This window comes from Schistocerca nitens, chromosome 9 (assembly GCF_023898315.1).
Source record: "Schistocerca nitens isolate TAMUIC-IGC-003100 chromosome 9, iqSchNite1.1, whole genome shotgun sequence".
NCBI classification, from domain to species: Eukaryota; Metazoa; Arthropoda; class Insecta; order Orthoptera; family Acrididae; genus Schistocerca; species Schistocerca nitens.
In genome coordinates, this window is record NC_064622.1 from 314871008 (window position 1) to 314894009 (window position 23002).

General features: G+C 42.2%; 2 protein-coding genes across 2 annotated transcripts in view; both read left to right on the plus strand.

The window, feature by feature from the left end:
• The first annotated feature begins 2938 nt into the window (after window positions 1–2938).
• Window positions 2939–6516, plus strand: LOC126203217 (trypsin delta-like). Its single transcript, XM_049937461.1, has 2 exons — window positions 2939–3329; window positions 6008–6516. The coding sequence occupies exons 1-2, from the start codon at window positions 2964–2966 to the stop codon at window positions 6404–6406; spliced, it is 765 nt and encodes a 254-aa protein (XP_049793418.1). The 5' UTR covers window positions 2939–2963; the 3' UTR covers window positions 6407–6516.
• Window positions 6517–10874: 4358 nt separating this feature from the next.
• The window catches only part of LOC126204207 (transmembrane protease serine 9-like), a 78737-nt gene continuing 66609 nt past the window's right edge, over window positions 10875–23002 (plus strand). Inside the window, exons 1-2 of the mRNA XM_049938606.1 lie at window positions 10875–10888; window positions 18042–18324. Coding sequence (XP_049794563.1) covers window positions 10875–10888; window positions 18042–18324 — 297 coding nt within the window. The remainder of the gene's footprint in view (window positions 10889–18041; window positions 18325–23002) is intronic.

Below are 23002 nucleotides of genomic sequence, written 5' to 3' on the forward strand. Positions count from 1 at the left end.
TTAACCAACTTTCCGTTCCTAATACTATATGCGCACTATTTCCTTCAATAAGAGATACTAATTCAGGAACCTTGCCCTGGATACTCCTGCAGTTTACCAATATTACGTTAACTTTTCCTGTTTTTGGTCTCTGAGGACGGACGTTCTTTATCAACGATGATAATGTTCTCTCTGGTAAGCCGTCAGGTATTTTATCGTTTCGCCCAAGGGGGGGTCCCTCTAACCTAAAAAAAAACCCCCGTGTGCACGCCACACGTACTCTGCTACCCTAGTAGCTGCTTCCGGTGTGTAGTGCACGCCTGACCTGTCTAGGGGGGCCCTACAGTTCTCCACCCAATAACGGAGGTCGATGAATTTGCAACCATTATAGTCGCAGAGTCGTCTGAGCCTCTGGTTTAGACCCTCCACACGGCTCCAAACCAGAGGACCGCGATCGACTCTGGGCACTATGCTGCAGATATTAAGCTCAGCTTGCACTCCGCGTGCGATGCTGGTTGTCTTCACCAAATCAGCCAGCCGCCGGAAGGAACCAAGGATGGCCTCAGAACCCAAGCGGCAGGCGTCATTCGTTCCGACATGTGCTACTATCTGCAGCCGGTCACACCCAGTGCGTTCAATAGCTGCCGGAAGGGCCTCCTCCACATTACGGACGAGACCCCCCGGCAAGCACACCGAGTGCACACTGGCATTCTTCCCCGACCTACCCGCTATTTTCCTGAGGGGCTCCATAACCCGCCTAACGTTGGAGCTCCCTATAACTAATAGGCCCGCCCTCTGTGACTGTCGGGACCTTGCCGGAGAATCGGTCACTGGCCCAACAGGCGAGGCATCCTGTGGTGGCTCGGAAACGATGTCATCACCACTAGGAAGCACCCCGTACCTGTTGGAAAGGGGTAAGGCAGCCGCCACGCGGCCAGATCCCACCTTCGCCTTTCGGCCAGGCACGCGCGAGCCCACCACTGTCCGCCATTCACCCTGGAGTGATGGCTGACCGGTAAGATGCTCACTGCCGGAAGACGCAGCGACATCAGGGGTTCCATGTGATTCCAAGGCCACCGAAGTAGGCATAGGTCTCACCACAGTTGCCCCAACGCCACTACGAGCCGACGCCTGCGCCTCGAGCTCGATGAGCCTAACAGACAAAGCCTCCACCTGTCCCCGAAGAGTGGCCAATTCTCCTTGCGTCCGCTCACATTTACTTATAATGAGCACATACGAGGCATTTTGACAAGGATGGTTTGATAGTGAGGTTAGTGTAACTGTAATTCTGCGTAGAACTGATTTGCTAAAATTAGTCCATATTTGTGACTGAGAATGGTCTCCTCATTGTGCTTGTTGTAAGCAGTAACTTGCATATGTATGTGCGGGACGTACGGTTGTAATGACATTATCTTGGGCAGAAGTTATAATATCTGAGGGAGCATCTACCGGAATCCCGGCAGGTTTTACTTAGAATTAAAGCTGTATTCGACATTAAACAAACTTTACTTACTTATGTACTAAAACTATATCGTACAGTAAAAGTATCCTGCTCGTCGAGCGAGGGATTGTATATTATTGTTAAATATGGAGTTAATGCATCAGCATACCCTGAAAGAACTGAATTGGTATAAAGTCTGGACTAGAAGACTTCATTTTATTTCGTGATTTAAGTTGCTTCACTACTTCGAGTATATTTTATAGTATTTTATTGCTATCGCACAGAGAAGGTATTGACTCTTGCAGTCGATATTTTTTCTTTGAATGTAAGCGTTATATCGTCCACACCAACATTTTTAATTTGGAAAGTGCTGAGATTGATTCTCAGGAAGGGGTCGAGTAAATTTTCACCTATCTGATTTTTTGGATTAGTATATTTTTCGTTTAGTTATGGAGAATTTTCAGGGTTAAAACATTCAGTCTCGTATCGACAACCCTGTGTTCACTAATCCTTGTATCCATTTAATAGATCGCTATTAGCTCAAGATTGTCTGTTTGTAAGAACTCAAGTGTGTTTACACAGCCGTTTAGTGCTAATAATAAATATTGTTTTGCAGATTGGTGTATGTGTATTGTCATCCATATGTTGAATCATTCGCTTTAAATTACGATGCCAACTGTAAGCCAAGGAGCAATTTCTACAAATTCTGTTCAAATGGTTCAAATGGCTCTGAGCACTATGGGACTCAACTGCTGTGGTCATCAGTCCCCTAGAACTTAGAACTACTTAAACCTAACTAACCTAAGGACAACACACACATCCATGCCCGAGGCAGGATTCGAACCTGCGACCGTAGCAGTCGCACGGTTCCGGACTGCGTGCCTAGAACCGCGAGACCACCGCGGACGGCACAAATTCTGTTATTAATGTCTTAGCGGAAAACAATATGGATGATATTGAATGGACATCAATGTGCGATTGGAATTTGGCAGAAGCGTGTGTGTGAAGTATCACCACAAAATCCACACCATATTCAGTTACATGAAACATGAGTTGCTAGTATGTCCAATGACACTATATTGAAGAAACGGAAGATACAGTGCTGTGTGTTAATTATTAAGAGCTTCTTAGTGAACGTGGATTTGATTGCAAGGTAACTGAAGTTACGTGGACTAGTTATGTACTCTCTTAATAGTCATTTATCATACACTTAGTCGACTGGTAAGAAATTACCGTTACGTTGCTACAAGTAACAATCAAGCAGAACGTTGAACATCTGTCCCAATCACCGTCGTCATCTATATTCGTATCAAGGACTCATCAAATAGATAAATGTTATATCCCTACTGCTGTGCGATATTGAATAGTAAGATCACAGTTGTGAGAACACACACTTCAGAAGTCACGTGTAATTATTTAGGCCGTTATCAAGATCTTGATGAAGCGCAGACGAGATATGATGATCGTCGACCCCATCTATGTCTGCAGTTTTAATGGTATATAAAGGGCGAGGACGGGCGCTCTGGCAGACACAGCTTCCACAATGCAGCGCCTGGCCATCTTCCTCGTGTGCCTGTTGAGCTCTGCTCTAGCTCTGCCCACTCCGGTCAGGCTGTGGAGCAAGGGTAATGGCCGCATCATTGGAGGGTCCTCTGCCAACATAGCCAACTACCCGTGGCAACTGTCTTTCCAGTACGGCGGTTCGCACATCTGTGGTGCATCCATCATCAGTTCCAACTGGGCGTTGACGGCTGCTCACTGTGTGGACGGCATGAGCGTCTCTCTGATCAGTTTCCGGGCCGGCACCTCAACGCGTGGAAGCGGCGGTTTCGTCAGAAGCGCCAGCTCAGGCTACATGCACGGATCGTACAACGACCAGACTGTAGACTACGATGTTGCTGTTGTTCAGGTGCGTGCTATATGCCTCATTTAGATTTAATACATCATCTGAACATTGTCTAGATCACCTGAGTGCAGATGTTGGTAGAACCTCTCTCTTTGGTGTACAACATGATGCCGCCACGTTTATCATAAAAATGGTTCTTGTTTCCATAGTTCTTCTGTTCTTTGACTACAATATCATTTCCTTCCCCTATTGAAGCATTTTACGTCAACAAGATAGCCTGTTGCGCGAGTGTTTTACAAATACGAGTAGCATGTACTTGTCACGGACCTCCAGCCAACGAGTCCGATTGGTCGCAGTGGTCCGATAGTAGCACGCAGTACAGAGCTAATGCATTTTAGAGAGCCCTACTCTTGCACATTAATTTTGTGCTACCGTAACACACTTGACACAAACTCTGCATCAGCGTGTTTCTACAAGGGGACTGGGGTATGACTCAGAACATTGCTCATCAGGTATTATTAATCCCGGCTTTTCTGGCCGAGCGGTTCTAGGCGCTTCACTCTTGAACAGCTCGAGCGCTACGGTTGCAGGTTCGAATCCTCTCTCGGGCATGGGTGTGTGTGATGTCCTTAGGTAAGTCAGATTTAAGTAGTTCTAAGTTCTAGGGGACTGATGACCTCAGATGTTTACTCCCATACTGCTCACAGCCATTTGATCAATTTTATTTTGAATTATTCATCACTACAGTACTTCTCATTACTTGTCAGTGGTGAGGAATATTTTGTTCTGTCCCTACGACTATAACAATGTATCTCAGATTCGAGTGACAGTTAATGCATTCTGGACGAAAGGTGTTCAGTTTTCCATTCGGTGAATCAGAGGTTCTTTATTTTTGGTTTCTACAAATTAAATGAGTGAAACCGGTAAGTGGTCTTTCTCAAGTCTCTGTTGTACTCAATTTCCTAGTCTCAACTATGCATACTATAACTGTAATGGAGCCTCGAGAAAGTAACGTACATTATGGAGGTTGTCTGTATATATAGTTACGGAAGCAGCGGAGAACAAAGTTAGACTTACTAAATGATTAGCTCATCAGAACTTCTACGTGTGTCACAATTTTTTAAGCAAGACATTCTTTCCAAACGACGTATCTATAATGGGATGCATCTAGATCTACTTTTATACTCCACTCCACATGCCGCCTTATTGTTTGTAGTAGAGAGTACTTGGGGGACACTGATTGTAGGAATGCGATTATAATGGAAGGAATAGGAGAAACCATTGTGGCAATATATGGGCTTGGTAGTTGCAATTAGGACGAGAAAGGTTACCTGAGTTGTGCAATAAACTTCAGCTAATGATAGTGAATGCTACTTTCAGTTAGATTAATTTATGATCAGGTAGATAGAATGTATTCGATTTGAGGATGATGAGGTGTTATTGAGAGACAGCGAAAGTACTATAATCGGAATATGAAAAAAATTGAATAAACACCTGTGAAGAATTCGGAATGAATAAGAAGAAAAAGACAAAATGTATGACAATAAGTGCAGGAGCAATAAGAACTAAAAAGCTATAATAGGAACACATAGACCAAGTTAGCGCTTTCAAATATCTGGAAAGCACAGTCACAGTAGACATGCGAATTAATAATGAGGCGAAAACGCATGAAGCCGTTGCTAAGGAGGAATTTTAAAAAGAACAAGAGCCCTCTATTCGGGTGTATGGACTAGGAACTGAAGAAGTGACTAACGTGATGATTTATATGGAGCATGTTACTATACGGAGCTAAGACATGGACACGGAGGAAAGAGATATTAGGAGGAAGATGGAAAGGATAAAATGAGTAGACAGAGTGAGAACTGACAATGTGAGAAGAGAGAAAAAAATAAGGATAGTAAGAAGAGGAAACACGATTGCCTTTGCGATATTTTTTCATGATTGGGGTTCATATTCATGTAGTATTCAACATCATAATCGCCGTTAACTATAGAAATTATTTCATTACTGCAGTTTCGCCTTTGGGCCATTTTCAAGTAGTACTACGAACAGTTCTGCTTCGTCACATGTCAGCCTTTAAAATGGATGTGTGTATAATGCCGCAGGATTAAAAAACTGACATGATGGTGAAGCAAAATAATTTGCAGTACCACTTAATAATGGCCCAAAGCCCGAAAATTCTATCGTGAAATGAATAAACTCTACAGTCAGTGGAGAATATGTTGTCCTTCATAAAATTGTTGTGGACATTGCTGAGAACGGATAGTTTACTGTTGGATGTTATGGAAGAACCGATGAATGGAAGAAGAAGAATAGGATGCGGAATGTACGAGTTGATGGATAGTACCAATTATCAGAAAATGAAGAGGGTAACAAGTGACAGAGCTAGAAGGAGAGCTCATTTGAACACCTGTCCTTGGACAAAATACTGACGATGATGGTTGCATAACCCTGAATACTGAACATTCCTCTTTCGACTTTCTCTAAATTTTGAAGTGGGACACTGTATTTGTAAAATAGTTAATGACTACACTCATATATGCCAACTGTGTAGCGGATTAATTTTCTGCTAAAACAGCGATTAGACCTCCCTCCCCTACCGTGACATGCCGTCTCCTGACAGAATGTTCTGATTACACTGAGAATGATATTTTGACACACTCATATACAGTTCCCACACGTTAAGTCACGGCACCTCGCCCGATGTAGCACACGTTCATTGTTTTTTTTCTGATTTTCAGGTGTCCGGATCTCTGCTGGGTTCGAACGCACAGGCAGTGGGCCTCGCCAGTGACAACTACGACCCACCAGGTGGTCTCGGCGTGACGGTGACTGGCTGGGGAGCCACGTACACCGACGGACCGTCCGCCAACAGTTTGCTCAAGGTGGACATTAGCATCTTGGACCGCAACACGTGCAGGAACACCTTCGCCAACATCAACACTGTGACCGACCGCATGGTGTGCGCCGGCCAGGCCGGCAGGAGCGTCTGCAGCGGAGACTCTGGTGGTCCCCTGGTCAGCGGAAGCACCCAGGTGGGCATCGTCTCCTGGGGCAGTTCAAGCTGCGAGGCAACCCCCGGTGTCTTCTCCAACGTCGGCAACCTGCGTTCCTGGATCCGATCTGCATCTGGCGTCTAAGGACTCTGGGCTGTCTACTGTCCTGGGTTCCATCATTGTAATATGTAATCCGACCAAAATGTTTATCTGCAATTCTTTGTCCTTTTAAATAAAGAATCTGAAAAACTCAAGTGCTTCCTTGTTTTATTTATTTTAGCGTCATTCTTTCGTTCTGTAGGATTTTTTGCCAACTGGTGACAACACTGAAGACGAGGTACGCGGATTACAGACAATTGTCTATGGAAAAATTCTTCATCCACGCGTTAATAAATGAACGGTAAAATAAATATTTTGGCACGTTTATAGTGCTGAGGTATTCTTTGTTTTGTGTTGTGTGACAACTGAATACAGGTATTAACGTCAGAAAGTAGCTAATGTTTCAGTTTCCTTCATTCGTAAGTATGCGTTCATGAATGTTTGGCAGGCCGATAAAGGCAACTTCATTAGAGCGCCAATCTCGACATTTGTGCAGGGGGGCACTACCATATGAGAAAACCAGGCATGCCTCATGGTCCATGTCGTATCTCATGTTCGTCAGTAAACTTTATAGAGATAAAAGTCAGATGAGGAGGACAGTCAACCTGGTAGATCGTCCCGACATTACATCGATACAGTTGTCTTCGAAAGAAGCAAATAACCGTGGTAAAATGCTCAAGAACTCTGGCTGCCGAACTTCCTTGTGATATGCCGAGTCACAACTACTTATCTGTCTAGTGCCCCGGTACTGGTCCTGCAGCAATCAACATATGTGAAGACTAGCGAAACAGAGCATGTCTAAAGAGGTTTTCGAGTTCAGTTTATAAAAAAAAAAATGGTTCAAATGGCTCTGAGCACTATGGGACTCAACTGCTGTGGTCATTAGTCCCCTAGAACTTAGAACTACTTAAACCTAACTAACCTAAGGACATCACACACACCCATGCCCGAGGCAGGATTCGAACCTGCGACCGTAGCAGCAGCGCGGCTCCGGACTGGAGCGCCTAGAACCGCACGGCCACCGCGGCCGGCTCAATTTATCACCATGCACTCTGTGTATCGGTGGTTATTTAGGATATGATAATTCTGTTAAGTCGAAAATAGTTGTCTTTCTACTTAAAATGTTACTGCTTGATAATTATTAAGGAACGATTGACAGTTGCTAAGGAACAACTGACAATTGCTACGAAACATACGATTAGTAAGGAGCTCCCGATCAAACATAGTAAAGGGAAATGTCGAGAGCGGGACGTGTTAACTGCAGGAAAGTTTGTGCACAAAAACAGTGTATGCAGTCGACAGTGCATGCGGTACCGTGTTTGGCTATGGTTATTGAAGAACCGGTTAGTCCGACATGCCATGTGGTATGGCATCTTGTCTACAAACCATCATCTGTGTCCCATCACTCGTGCGCCGACTATAACACCACATTCAAACTCACTTAAATCTTGGTAAGGTGCCATTGTATTAGCAGTAACAGATCTAACAATTCTGCCAGACTCTTGCTGCCATACATAAGCGTTGCCCAAGCGCAGCGCCGTATTCTGTCTGTTTACAAATCTCTGTATTTCGATACGTGTGACAGTTTTTCAGTCGCGTCAGTGTATGTATAAATATTTAAGCATCTTCCCTAAAATCAAGGAAACTCTAAATCAATAATGATAGTCAGAATTAAAGAAACGTAACTGTAAATGTAGGACAGGTAGATGTAAATGTAAGAAAAGTTGTAAAAAATTTCCACCTTATTGCAAAAATATTGTTGATATAACAGAATATCATTTGTTAATGAATTCTATATATGTAATCACCTGACGACACTAGAATCCTTCGGTCATAACTGTGGTTCGTCAGTTGCTCTGCGAGATCCCTTATGACAATCATAATATGTGAAACATTAGTTCACTTTATTATATGTATATAAAATGAGTTAGGTACGTTAGACAGTCCATCTACACAGGAGAGTGTCGAATATGTACAACAGTATTAGAATAAATACACCATCATTTGATTCTGAAAATTATAAACTCTTCTCTTTAAGTACGATTTCGACATTTACGAAAGAAAAGTTCCACCTGAGACTTGCGTAGAACTGTTGTCCTTTCTATATTATGTTAACTGCATCATCGAAGGTCACAAACTGGGTCAGAGTGAGTCCATCCCTTGGTATATGTCGACCACCGTTCGATGGCCCTGTGGTGGTGAGGGAGACGACGTGTATTCTGGTGCGCCCTTTACTCGTCGTTGTAGAAATTAATATCTGTGGTATCTACTTCCCCTGAAAATTAAGATTTGCGCTGCTATCTTTCCACTTTGAACAAGCAGTGTGAATTAGCTAAATGTTCAGCAGGTTTACAGCCTGCAGTGACAATATGACCCAACTGTGAGTATTTTTATCTATTTGCGGTGTAGTGCGTAATCAACTAAATTATGGTCATGCAGTCATGCAAACACTGCATCTTCGAGTAATTTTTCGGCTGTGTATCGTCTGAATATCCTCAGAACGAGACGAGAGACTGACAAGGTGCCTATCGTGACATTATAAGCTCCACTGCGGCTCTACTGCGTCCGCTGGTTACAGATGCTGTGTTGAGTGGTACTCAAGTAAATAAATTAGTGAAATCGAAGTGAACAAGAAATTAGAATATAAATGAAAAACTTGGTTTAGTTTAGAGAGTTATATACTAACAGCGCGCAGAACAGCAGAACAGAAGAGACAATGACCGTGAAGTCAGCAAGTTCCACATTATCGGGCGCTGTCGATTCAGCCGTCAGGGCATCGCCCGACCGGCTCACGTGTTTGTCAGTTGTCGCATGTGAGCAAAGACCCTCGCCTACATCCCAAGAGCCAATGACCGACGTTAAGAAGATTCTTCGAGAAGCTTCTCAACGTGACAGAAGGAGCAATGACCGTGAAGTCGTTCACCTCCAGTAAATTGAAGTGAATAAATACGCGAGACATGGCACGAGTTGTGGTCATTGTTTGCAATTCATTGGTTTTCACAGTGCACTCACATTCGGGAGGACGACGGTTCAAACCTGCATACCGCCATCTAGAATTAGGTTTTCCATGATTTCCCTAAATTCCTTCAGGCAAATGCCAAGATGGTACCTTTGAAAGGGCATAGCCGATTTCCTTTTCCATTCTTTTCTAATCCTATCTTACGCTCTGTATCTGATGACCTCGTTGTCGACGGGACGTTAAACCACTAATATCCTCTTTCTCTCCTCCATCTTTGCAATTCCTGAGCAACCAGTTCACAGCTTGCAACGGGGCTGGCCGTGCACAAAAAATTCGTGGCTGCGCATTGTCCTTCACAGCTGCGTATGCTTCAAAGTCTCTAGCCCTTCCTTTATCTGGTTCAGACATTTCATTACTCTTACTACAGAAGTCAGAAACAGTTTTGCGAGGTTCAGGAACACTGATTTGTGACATACAGTACTGAATGTACAGGTTGAACAGATCAAACATCTCTAACAAAAAATATTTTCACTGTCTTTAGAATAAGGAACATTAAAAGACACACACTTTGTCGCTCTCTTATACATTTCTGACAAACCACACACGCCAAGGACTTGAATTTCATGCAGATTGTAGGCAGTGAGAAATAGGCTACGTGGGCTAGCAGTTCTGTCAAACGTGTCTTTAGTTCTCTGGGAGACAGAAGCACCAGTGTCCAACTGGCTATTTTTTCCACTCGTAACTCAACAAAAAGTTTGTTCGCCCCCCTGCATATTGCACCCGGAGACTTCAGCGTTTCGGTAGTGCAATGTCCGGCTTGCGCGTGAGTGAGTGGCGAGGCCCTTTCCTTGCACACCTGTTGACAGATTAGCTGCGACCGCCGTGGCTCTCACGTGACAGCGGCTGATACCCGGACCTTGCTTACTACGCGAACACACTAACTGAATGTGGCAGGCGGGTCTACATCGAACGTAATTTGCATTAGGGCAAGAACAGTATTTCCAAACCTGTTCAAAAAGCACTGCGGACATGATTTCGTCACATAATTTTGTAGGAAACGCCATTTACCACGAGAGTGACACCGTAGTTTTCACTTGTACCGCTTTTACTGTTTGTCTGACTTTTATTTTGAAACACCTGAACACTGTGGTGCACTCTGAACGACTGAAGTAAATGGAGGCTCTAAAGAATCTCTGTTGAGTGCACAACTGTTTGAGTCCACAACGGACAGAACTGATTTAATATCAGGGAGTAGCCGTTTGAACATTGCATCGAGAATGAGTGTGTCTGATACTCTTCGTGTGATAGCATTCAGATATATGACACCACTGCTGTTAATTCCACAAGAATGTTTAAGGTTGAAATGCGTGGTTAGACTCCTGATTTCTGCTCTCCACTGTTTGACCGTCAGGGCAGGCTGTTGCTTCAAAAACCGCGCAGTTTCTACGAATTTGCCTACGACAAGTTCATCCACTAACTGGACAACATCGTCGTACGAGACTTTCTAGGGAGCAGTTCCGGCGCACTACACAGAGGCGATCAACGTCTGGACCAATGGTGGGCAATAAGTAAGCTTTGCCCTGCGTCGTTGTCATTTTGTAGCCAGGGAAGTGGGGCTGCGATTGCCCCGTTGAGTCCGACCTCTTGCTTCCTGGCTATGGTATGGGCGAAATCTGGGAGCAGCTGCCAGCGGGGTGCTTCTTGTTTGTTTAGTAAAGATGTTATCTGGCTGTCAGTGAGCAGCAGGCGTTCAAACTGATGATCCTGAAAGTGTCCAGTTACGCTTAGAGCTATTCCTGTGGCTGCTCAGACATAGTGAAATATTCTAAGATACACTATAACCCGAATGAAGAAACGTAGGGCAACAGAAATGAGAAAAATTAAGGCAGCAGCAATCAGGAACAATAAATTTGCATCTCGCACACAGGGAAGACGGCAGGCGAAAGAAACCGATCGGGTTACGCGGGACTTCTCGTTGCCATTTTTTAAGACGTGACGTAACTACAATCGTCTGGTCATAACTGTGGGTCCTTTGATTGCTCTGGTAGACAGTTGAGCGGAACTACAACATATGAAATATATGTTCACTTTAGTGCATGAATGATAATTATAAACCCATTGACATATGAGAGTGTCGAATTTGCACTATTGTCTTTGATCTGTAAAGTATTAACTTATGCACACAATTAAAAAGTCTTCTCTTGCAGTACAAGTACAACATTTACAGCAGTACATCAACACCTGAGACTTGAATAGCACTGTCTTCCTAACTCAATAATGATGTGTCCTTCATGATAGCTCGTTTCAGATACAAGCAGAGCTGAGTCCAAGCTTGTCTCTGTCCCGTGCAACGGCGCGGCAATGCTGAGAGGGCTTATTTTCAGGGCCACCTGGCATCTACCATTAGAACTGCACCGAGACATCTCTTTTGACTGTCGTATCGGTGTGGCGTCGCGATCTTTGGCTGATACCACAATATAACCTTGTACACACATTAACAGCTTCAAGTGTATGACTTGTAAAGACCGAAATATGTATGTATTATACCAGTACCCTGTAATCCATCCAGGGACAAATCTTTGTGGCGCACGGGAGCTCAGCGTGTTTAGCAAGAGAAATCTGCGTGAAATATTCGACGAGAAACTTGGACAGTTATCACGTAACGAACGCCCAGACCAAAATAAAGGAGAGGATAGCACCTTTGCTAATCAAAGGTGCTATCCTCTCCTTTATTATTTGATTAGCAATCAAGACCTCTTGGGCCCACTGTTCGAAGACGTCAGCTGCTTAAATTTTGTATAAAAATTATCAGCAAAGGCAGCCGAAGGCTTCTGGTATAAGAATTCACCCTGGTTCCTTCAAAGGCCTTGTCAAAGAGGGCGGAGGAGCAGACAGTGGTTCAGGGCAGTTTCTTGGCTTTACATTTTGAATCTGCGCCTAAAAGGCGGTAAAATCAGCAATGATCCACAGTATAGAGATCCAGAAATCCATGGAATCCATTGCATTAAAGACAAATAATGTGTATCCACAGGACGTATGGCCTGATTTGAAAAAGTTCTCTTCAGTAAATATTCCAGACTAGTCCCCCATTCAGATATCTGGGAGGGGACTGCCAAGGGCGATGTGACCATGGGAATAACGTTGAATTACCAATGAGAGGGTTATGTTCTACGAGTCGTGGTGTGGAAAGTCATAAGTTTGTTTGTGTTAGGAATGCTAGAAAATCTGATACGTGGAAGGTTAAGGCTCGATCTACATATAGGGGGAGGGAATTAACTCAAAGGGGAAAAACAATTATTTCTGGTCAAATAAGTTAAAGATATATGAACAGCAGCAGAAAATTGTTTATTGGGGTAGGGTTCGTTATGCATAGGAAGGTAGGTCAGAGAGTGAGTTATAGTGAACAGTTGAGTGCTAGGGCTGTTATCGTCGGAATTATCAAACCAACAACAACAGATCTGGTATAAATCCAGATGCTGAAAGGAAGAGATGAAGATAGAAAGATAGTTTATGGGGATAATGAACGGGTAATTCAATACACAAAGGGAGTGAAAAATTAACAGTCATGGAAGACAGACATGTTGTTATAGGGGAAGTAGGAGAAGAAAGGTTGACGAGAGAATGAGCTCAGTAATAGTAATGAGAGAGGAGAAAGACTAATTGAGTTCTCCGTTATATTCAGCCACTATTAGCGATTGCTGTGTTCAAGAATCGCAATAAGAGGAGGTGTATTTGTTAAAGGTGTGGAAATGTGGGAGGAATTCGGTTAGACTACGTGATGTTCGAAAGAAGTTAGAAGGAAATAGAAAGGTACAACAAAGGTAGTTGCAAAGAAACCATCGATAAGAGAATAAGTATCACGGTTTATCGACGTAAGATGGAATGAAAGAAATATGCAGGGAATTACAGGAATAGGGGGATACAAGTCACTCACTAATGAAATAAATGGGTACTGCAGTGAAGCTAAGGCGAAATAAGTGGAAGGAGTACATTGAAGGCCCCTTTGAGTGAGAGGAATAGTCTGATAACGTGATGGGAAAGAGACATGGGGTCCGGTAAAGAGTAAGAATTTAAAAGAGCTTTAGTCGACTTCAGATCAAGTAACGAAGAAGGGGTAGGTAACTTTCCGTCAAAGTCACTAAAATCACTGAAAGCAGTGTCAGCAAGACGACCATTCACATTTGCTTTTATAATGTATAAGATTGGTGATGTACTATCAGGCTTTAGTAAAGACATCATTCACAAAATTCCGAAGATAGAAAGAGCCGATAAGTCCGAGAACTGTCTCACAATCAATTTAATTGTTGGTACACTCAAATTTCTGACACCGATCATAATAAACAAAAGAATGGAAAAGAAAACTGAGTAAGTGCAGGATGACAATCAGATTCGCTTTAGGAAAGGTAGGGGCACCAGAAGGTCAACATGAGGTTGCAGGTGGCACTGCAGCCAAGACTGGGGAAATATCTAGACACGTTCCTAGGTAGGGTTTTTCAACGCGGAAGAAGCGTTCGACAATCACAAATGGTGCAAGATTTACGAAATTCTGAGAAAAATAGGGGTTAGGTGTAGGGAAAGAAGGGCAATATAATGTACAAGAAACAAAACAGAACAATAAGACGGGAAGACAAAGAGTGTTCAGATTACCTTACTGTTTAATCTATACATCGATAAACCAATGGCGGACATATAAGTACGTTTCAAGTGTGGAATTAGAACTCAAGGAGAAAGGATATTACTCATATCATTTGCTGATGGCACTGCTATCTCAGTGAGAGATAGGAAGAATTATAATAGTTGAAATGAAGAACATAATGAGTACAGAATATGGATTGAGAATAAAATGAAGAAAGACGAACGAAATGAGAAATAGTAGAAATGAGAATAGCGAGAAACTTGACATCTCAGTTAAGCGTTAAAGGCAGACGAACCTCAGGAATTCTTCTACCTAGGTAACAAAACAGCCCATGATGGACGGAGCAAGAAGGATGTAAAAAGTAGAGAAGCACTGGAAAAAAGGTCATTCCTGCGCAAGTCAAGTCTACTAGTATCGAACACAAGCCTTCATCTATGGAACAAATTTCTGAGAGTGAGTTTGGAGTACAGCATTGTGTGGTAGTGAAATATGGACTGTGGGAAGGGCGGAACAGAAGAGATTCGAAGCATTTGAGTGTGATACTACGGAAGAATGTAGAAAATTAGGTGGACTGATATGGTGAGAAATAGACCTCCTCCACAGCATCGGAGGGAAAAGAAACATTTGGGCCACATCACTAGGGGGAGCTGCTGAGGGTAAAAAGAACAGAGGAAGACAGAACTTAGAATACATCCATATACTAATTGAGGACTAAGCTGCGAGAGCTGTTCTGAGGTGAAGAGGTTGGCTCAGCAGAGGAATTCGTAGCGGGCCGCATAAAACCAGTTTGAGAACTGATAAAATAAATAGAAATAGTTCAGTGAATGCGTCTGCCGCACTTACTTTGCTCCACTTGTCAATGTTGTACACATCCCTGAACTTGGGATAAAATAGTTCAGTGGGTAGATATGTAATATTCAGTTATGTGCTATATGCATACGAATCTCCTTTCACGGACAACGTTTCGTGCCGCTGATTATTACAACACGATAAAATTATTGTGTCCAAACTAGTCATAATGGGTTTTAAGGTCAGAGTATTGTTGCGAGAATTGGTAAGTAAACATATTGAATCAAGATGTGAATAAGTTTCTTGAAGGCGTAAACATTTTCTGAGAGTTAGTGCTATGTCGATCCTCGTTCTGATTTACACAATTTCGGAATCCCCCGGGGGAAGATAAATAATGGTTGCAAAATACGTGAGATTTGCCTTCCAAAACTTAATTTTACTGAAATTCCCTCCGTTTTGTACGTTGTTCTTGCAGTTAGATTATTTTGGATTTTACAGAAAGGATTTCAGTTGCAAAAGAAGTGTGTTCAAAGACGAAAATCTTACTTAAGATGTAATGATAATGGAGAGATTTGTTGCAGCATGCGTGTGAGTATATATCGATACCTGCCTCTGCCAGCTATCGAACTGAGAGGACTGCATATCTCTGTCCCTGACTCAAGGACGGCGGTTACGTCCTGGATGGATCAAAGTAAGCCATCATTTGTAAAGAAAAGTATACACAGATAACTAAATGACAGAGGAGGAACAGTTCTAAGAGAGAAATCTCAAATAACAGTTGTATATTATTAAAACAATTAACCCCTTTGACATCAGTCGACGAGCATTACTGTCGTGGATTTACGATTAAGAACCAAGTATCATACATTCTAAAGTATAATTATTTCCTTTTAAAGTCATACTACGAGTTGGATTCATCCTTCAACTAGTCTGCCAAATTCTCGGAGTTGCAGACGCTGCTTTCATATGCCCTCATAGATGCATTTTTTCCTAACAGAACGGGGCCCTTCTGTGGTACTTATCTTAATCAGTAGTATTTATTCTTAGGGACACAGAATGCAAAGTTAAAAAGAAAGTAAGTGTAAAACAAAGAAAACAGCGTGCATAAGGATTTTCCACATATATATCAAACTCCATTTGAGAATTTCTCCTACATTATACAATGAAATTTACAGAATAAATTAAAAGATTAACTTAATTAACCTGAAAATTCAGCCTTAATGCATAGCGGCTGATAAACAGCTTACTCATGTTCGACATAATACTCATGCACCTGCTGCAGTGGTGTATTTGGCTGTAGTATGACTGTGTCCCAAAGGCAACGGTTTTGGTGTTTTGTACCATATTTGCTTTGCACTGCCGATGAGTTGTAAAGTGGAGGTCAATTTTAACATTCACTAATAATCAGCACAAACGAAACATTTTGACAACTGTGATTTTATAGTGACGGTAGTCTATCTGTAATTCTCTGTATAACTGTTCTGCTAAGATACGTCTGTGTTAGAGACTGGCACTGGTCTCCTCAGTGTGCGCGTAAATAACAGTGACTTGCATATGCAGAGGCCTAACGTACGGTTGCAATGAGATTATATTGAGAAGAAGTTACAATGTCTGAAGGCGTATCTACCGGAAATCCGCCGAAGTTTTATTTGGAATTAAAGCTTTATTCGACATAAAAGAAACTTAACTTCTTTATGAATCGAAACTCATTTCTAATGGAAATGCATCCAGTCGTAAACAGCAGAATACATCGTTGTTGGATTACACACATCCTACATCTACATTTGCATCTACATGAATATTCCGCGAACCACACGTAAGTGCGTGGCAGAGGGTTCATCGAACCACCTTTACAACAGTTCTCTATTGTTCCAATCTGGAAGAGAGGGTTCTGATTTCCCTTATTTTATTACGGTGATCGTTTCTCCGTAAGTAGGTCAGCGTCAACAAAACATTTTCGCTTTCGGAGGAGAAAGTTGGAGGTTGAACTTTCCCGCCGCAACGATAAACAGCTTTTTTTTAATGATGTCCGCCCCAAATCCTGTAGCATGTCGGTGACACTGTCTCCCCTATTTCTCTATAATACAAAACGTGCCACATTTCTTCGAGCTTTCTCGATGTGCTCCGTTAATCCTATCTGTTAAGGATCCCACACCGCGCAGTAGTACGCCAAAAGATTACGGACAAGCGTTGTGTAGGCAATCTATTTAGTGGATCTGCTGCATCTTCTAATAAAGCACAGACTCTGCTTTGACTACCCCACAATATTTTCTACGTTTTCTTACCAGTTTAAGTTTGTCATAACCGTAATTTCTGAATTTACGGCCATTAGATTTAATTCATTTATCGTGACCCCCCCCCCCCCCCCCCCCTCCATGTGGAGGACCGCACACGTCTCATTGCTGATGGTAAACTGCCAATTTTCGCACAATACAGATATCTTTTCTAAACCGTTTTGCATTTTGTTTTGATTTTCTGATGACTTTGGTACACGATAAACGACAGCAACATTTGCGAGTAACCTAAGACTGCTGCTTACAATGTCCATATTAAGGTCCATGAAAATCGTATTGCTAATAAGTCCAACAGGACACTAATTTGAAGGAACGGAAGATACAGTGCTGTGTGTTAATTATTAAGAGCTACTTACAGAATGTGACTGATTATAAAGTAACTGAATTTATGTGGCCTAGTTATGTACTCTCTTAATAGACATTTATCATACACTTAGTGGACAAATTACCGTATGCTACAAGAACCAATCAAGCAGAACGTAGAACATCTCTCCCAATCACCGTCATCATCTATATTCGTTTCAAGGACTCATCAAATAGATAAAATATCACTCCTGCTGTGCGTGACTGAATAATATGACCACAATTGTGAGAAAATAATCACTTCATAAGTCGAACGTAATTATTTTGGCCGTTATCAGGATAATGATGCCGCGCATACGAGATATGAAGATCGTCGACCCCATCCATGTCTGCAGTTTTAATGGTATATAAAGGGCGAGGACGGACGTTCTGGCAGTCACAACTTCCACAATGCAGCGCCTGGCCATCTTCCTTGTGTGCCTGCTGAGCTCTGCTAGCCGGGCGCGGTGGCCGTGCGGTTCTTGGCGCTGCAGTCCGGTACCGCGGGACTGCTACGGTCGCAAGTTCGAATCTTGCCTCGGGTATGGATGTGTGTGATGTCCTTAGGTTAGTTAGGTTTAAGTAGTTCTAAGTTCTAGGGGACTGATGACCTAAGATGTTAAGTCCCATAGTGCTCAGAGCCATTTGAACCATTTTGAGCTCAGCTCTAGCTCTGCCCACTCCGGCCAGGCTGTGGAGCAAGGGTAATGGCCGCATCATTGGAGGATCCTCTGCCAACATAGCCAACTACCCGTGGCAACTGTCTTTCCAGTACGGCGGTTCGCACATCTGTGGAGCATCCATCATCAGTTCCAACTGGGCGCTGACGGCTGCTCACTGTGTGGACGGCATGAGCCTCTCTGATCAGTTTCCGGGCCGGCACCTCAACGCGTGGAAGCGGCGGTTTCGTCAGAAGCGCCAGCTCTGGCTACATGCACGCATCGTACAACGACCAGACTGTAGACTACGATGTTGCTGTTGTTCAGGTGCGTGGTATATGCCTCAATTAGATTTAATACAACATCTGAACATTGTCTAGATCACCTGAGTGAAGATGTTGGTAGGTCCTCTCTCTTTGGTGTCACGCATGATGCCGCCACGTTTCTCATAAAAATTCTTTGTTTATATAGTTCTTCTGTTCTTTGACTACAACATCATTTCCTCCCCTTATTGAAGCCTGTCGCGTGAGCGTTTTGTAAATATGAGTAGCATGTACATGTGACGGACCTCCAGCCAACGAGTCCGATTGGTGGCGGTGGTCCGATAGTTGCACGCAATACAGAGAAGGGTGAAATTTGAGGGAATGACCAGGAAGAATCATTGCGCAAGGCAGTGGGATACGGAAGTACTAAGAATTGAAGAGATACCCATGAAGATCTATAGACACTGAGACAACGAATAGCTCAGTAGGCAGTTCAGTTGAAGAGGAATGGATTGAAGAGGAATGGACATCTGTACAAAGGGCAATCATAGACGTTGGAATGTAAAACAAGGATCTAAGAATGGTAACTGCGAAAAAACCATCGGTAATAGAAGAAATGCTTCATTTGATTTCTTGATTTCGAAACAGCTTTGGACAAGGTAAAATGTTGAATGATGTTCGAAATTCTGAAAAATATTTGGGTACGCCGTAGGGAAAGTTGGTTCGCATACAATATGTACAAGAACAAAGAGGGAATAATAAGACAGGAAGATCAAGAACGAACTGAGCGGATTCGAAAGGGTATAAGACTGGGATGCAGTATTTCGCACCTACTGTTCAGTACATAAATCGTAGACGCAATGATGGGAACAAAATAAAGCTTCATGAATGGAATTAAAATTCAGAGTAAAAGGATACCAATTACAAGATTGGCTGAATACGTTGCTGTCCCCAGTGAAAATGAAGAAGAAGTATGGAATCTGTGTAATCAAACGAACAATCCAATGAATACAGAGTGCATACTGAGAGTAAATCGCAGAAAGACTAAAGTATTGAGACTTAACAGAAAATAAAACAGTCAAAAACGTAATATCACAATTGGGGACTTCGAAGTAGTTCTGTAGCCTAGGTAGCAAAATAACCCATGGGGAACGGATCAAGGAGAATATTAAAGGCAGAGTTGCACTGCAAAAAGGGCATTCAGGCGAAGAAAAGTCTACTAGTATCAAACATTGGCCTTAATCAGAGGATGAAATTTCGGAGAATGGACGTTTGGAGCACAGCGTTGTATGGTAGTGAAACGTGGACTGTGGGAAAACCGGAACAGAAGAGAATCAAAGCATTTGACATGTGGTGCTACAGAAGAATGTTGAGAATTAGGTGGGCTGATCAGGTAATTAATGAGGAGGTTCTCTGCAGAATCGACAAGTAAAGGAATACATGGAATTGATTGACAAGAAGACGGGACAGAATGATAAGTCTTTGTTAAGAAATCCGGGAATAGCTTCCATGGCACTAGAGAGACCAGTAGAGGGTAAAAGCTGTAGAAGACGGCGGATGGAATACATCCAATAAATAATTGAGGACGTACGTTACAATTGCTACTCTGAGATGAAGAGGCTGGCGCGCGGGAGGAAATAGTGTGTGTATGTGTGTGTGTGTGTGTGGGGGGGGGGGGGGACATCAATCCAGTCGGAAGACTGACAACTTTCTGTCTGTTTTGCCTGCTGAAGCACCAGCCGTCATTCCTCTACAATTTCCAGCAGTCTTCCTGAAATGGCCCTATTTAGTTCATTAACAACAATGCAAAATTGAACCGTTGGAAATTCCAGGGTTGTCGTACGGGGGGGGGGGGGGGGGGGAGGTTGTTGTTTATGCCCACGACTAAAAAATAGAAAGGGAACCTAATTTCGTTAATTATTATGAACCTTTATTAACATCATGCTTTTTAAATATGTACAGTTTTCCAAGTCCATAAGTAGCGTCCAGAACCTGAAAATATCCTGTAGCGCAGTCTTACGAATACAACCGTTTTTTTTGTAACGTTTACATCGTATGGAGAGGTCCTTTATGACCGCTACAAAAAATTTAAAAATAATAAATTCGTTAATTGACGCTGACTTTTATTCTTAACATATTATTTAAAGATGTACATATGTGTAAGAAGGGTCCTGAACACTAAAATGATCCGAAAACTCAAACCCGCTACTCAGACTTAAATTTTTGGTTTACGTTTAACAAATATTGAACAGTTTTTGAATGTATTATAAGAAATAGTTAAAAACAACAAATATTTTTCAAGAATTTGAAATATAAAGTACATGACTAAATAACAATATTTTCGAAAGTTGGGGATAAAATGTACACTACTCTCTTGGTATTGCGATCGTTAAAGAATGCATTTTTATGCCAATGTTTACTAGAGAATTGTTTTCGTGCGTACTACCTCCTCCCCCCAAAAAATTCAAAATAGCTCATAATGTATACATTTTATAGCCTATGTTCACTAGACTTTTTTTGCTGTCATTGATCTTTTATGCTATATCCTCTCCTACTGAATTAGAAGAGAAGACGTGAGTCATAGAAGAGGAGAAAGGATACTGTTTTTGGAAGGGAAAGTGCGAGGGTCCTTAAGAGAGATGAAGAATCATAAAGGAAGTGGAATTGGTGAATTACTGGCAGAGTTGCTAAAGAGCCGAGGGAATAGTGTTGTGAAAGAGTTATCTGGTCTATGTATAAGATATATGAAATAGACGAATTGCCACATGACTCTCTCGAAAGGTATGACACTGTTTGTGAAGAAAGGAAATGTCAAGAAATGTTACGATTTTAGAGCCGTTAATTTTATTTCCCATTAAGCAAAGGTTCAACTAAGGGTGATGAATGGAAGAATTCACGGAAGACTGGAAAAAGGTTTGCAAAGAAACAGTACGGCTTTAGAAGAGGGAACGATGCAAGAGTTGTAATTGAGAACTATAGGTGAGTGATACTTTCAAAGTGGAAGAGATGTTTACACTGTTTCCGTTGACTTGGTGAAAGCCTTTGATAGCGTACTGTGGAATAAATTGGTGTACATTCTATAGAAGGGATAGTCGACTGTAAGGATAGATGATAGATTAAGAATATTTACCTACAATACAAAATACGTCTACAGATTGGAAATGAGGTGTGTGTGTGTGTATGAAATCTTATGGGACTTAAGAGCTAAGGTCATCAGTCCCTAAGCTTGCACACTACTTAATCTAAATTATCCTAGGGAGAAACACACACACCCATGCCCGAGGGAGGACTCGAACCTCCGCCGGGACCAGCCGCAGAGTCCATGACTGCAGCGCCTAAGACCGCTCGGCTAATACCGCGCGGCGGAAATGAGATGACATACTAACGCAAAATTTGAATGGGAGTGAGTCAAGCCTGCTGTATCTCCACAATACTGTTTTCTCCACAACAATGTTTAACATTTGTATGGCGCCTATTATTCAGAAATGTTTGAGACAAAAAAAGACCACTGTTAGTTGGTGGTGGGAGGATAGAATGTATTCGATTTGAGGAAGATGAGGCGTTAATGTCAGACAGCGAAAGCAGTATGATTGAAAAGAAATAAATGAGATCCGTAAAGAATTCGGAATGAGGATTCCGAAGGGAATGACAAAATGCATTGTGATAAGAACTAAAAAGCTATAATAGGAACATATAGACCAAGTTAGCGCTTTCAAATATCTGGAAAGCATAATCACAGAAGATATGCGATTTAATAATGAGGCGAAAATGCATACGACCGTTGCTAAGGAGGAATTAAAAAATAACCACAGGCTCCTATGCGGGTGTATGGACAAGGAACTGAAGAAGGTACTGACGAAGTACTTTATTTCGAGCATGGCATTATATGGAGCCAAGAGATGGACACGGAGGAAAGAGAAATTTGGATAAGATAGACAAAGTGAGAACTGAGAATGTGGAAAGAGAGAAAAAAATTTTAAGGATATTAACGAAGAAGAAACATAGTTGGCTTTGGGATAACTTCTCATGCTCAGGGTTCATAGTCATGTAGATTTCTTTTAAATGACGTCATATTCGCCGCAGGATTTAAAAACTGACTTGATGATGAAGCAAAATAATTTGCAGTATCACTTAAGAATGGCCCAAAGCTCTAAACTAGAATCGTGAAATAAATAATTTCTGCAGTCAGCAGCAAATATGATATCCTTCATAAAATTGTCTTGGGCTCTGCTGAGAAGAGATAGTTTACTGATGGACGTTATGGAAGAAACAATGAATGGAAAAAGAAGAATAGGATGCAGATGGTACAAGATGGAGGATAGTACCAGAGTAGAAAACAATTATGGGAAAACGAAGAGGGTAACAAATGACAGAGTTGCTAGGAGAGCTCATTTGAACACCTGTCGTTGGGCAAAATACTGACGATGATGATTTCATAACCTTAGTACTGAAAATTCCTCCTTAGACATTCTCTAACTCTTGAAGAGAGACAGTGTATTTGTGAAACAGTTAATGATTACAATCATATATGCTAACTGGATTAATTTTGTGCTACAACAGCGATTAACACTTCCTCCCCTGTCGTGAAATTCCGTCTTCTGAATACGCTGAGAATGGCGTTTTAATATACTCATATTCATTTCCCACATGTTATGTTACAGAAGGCACATCGCTCGATGTAGCACACGTGCATTGTTTT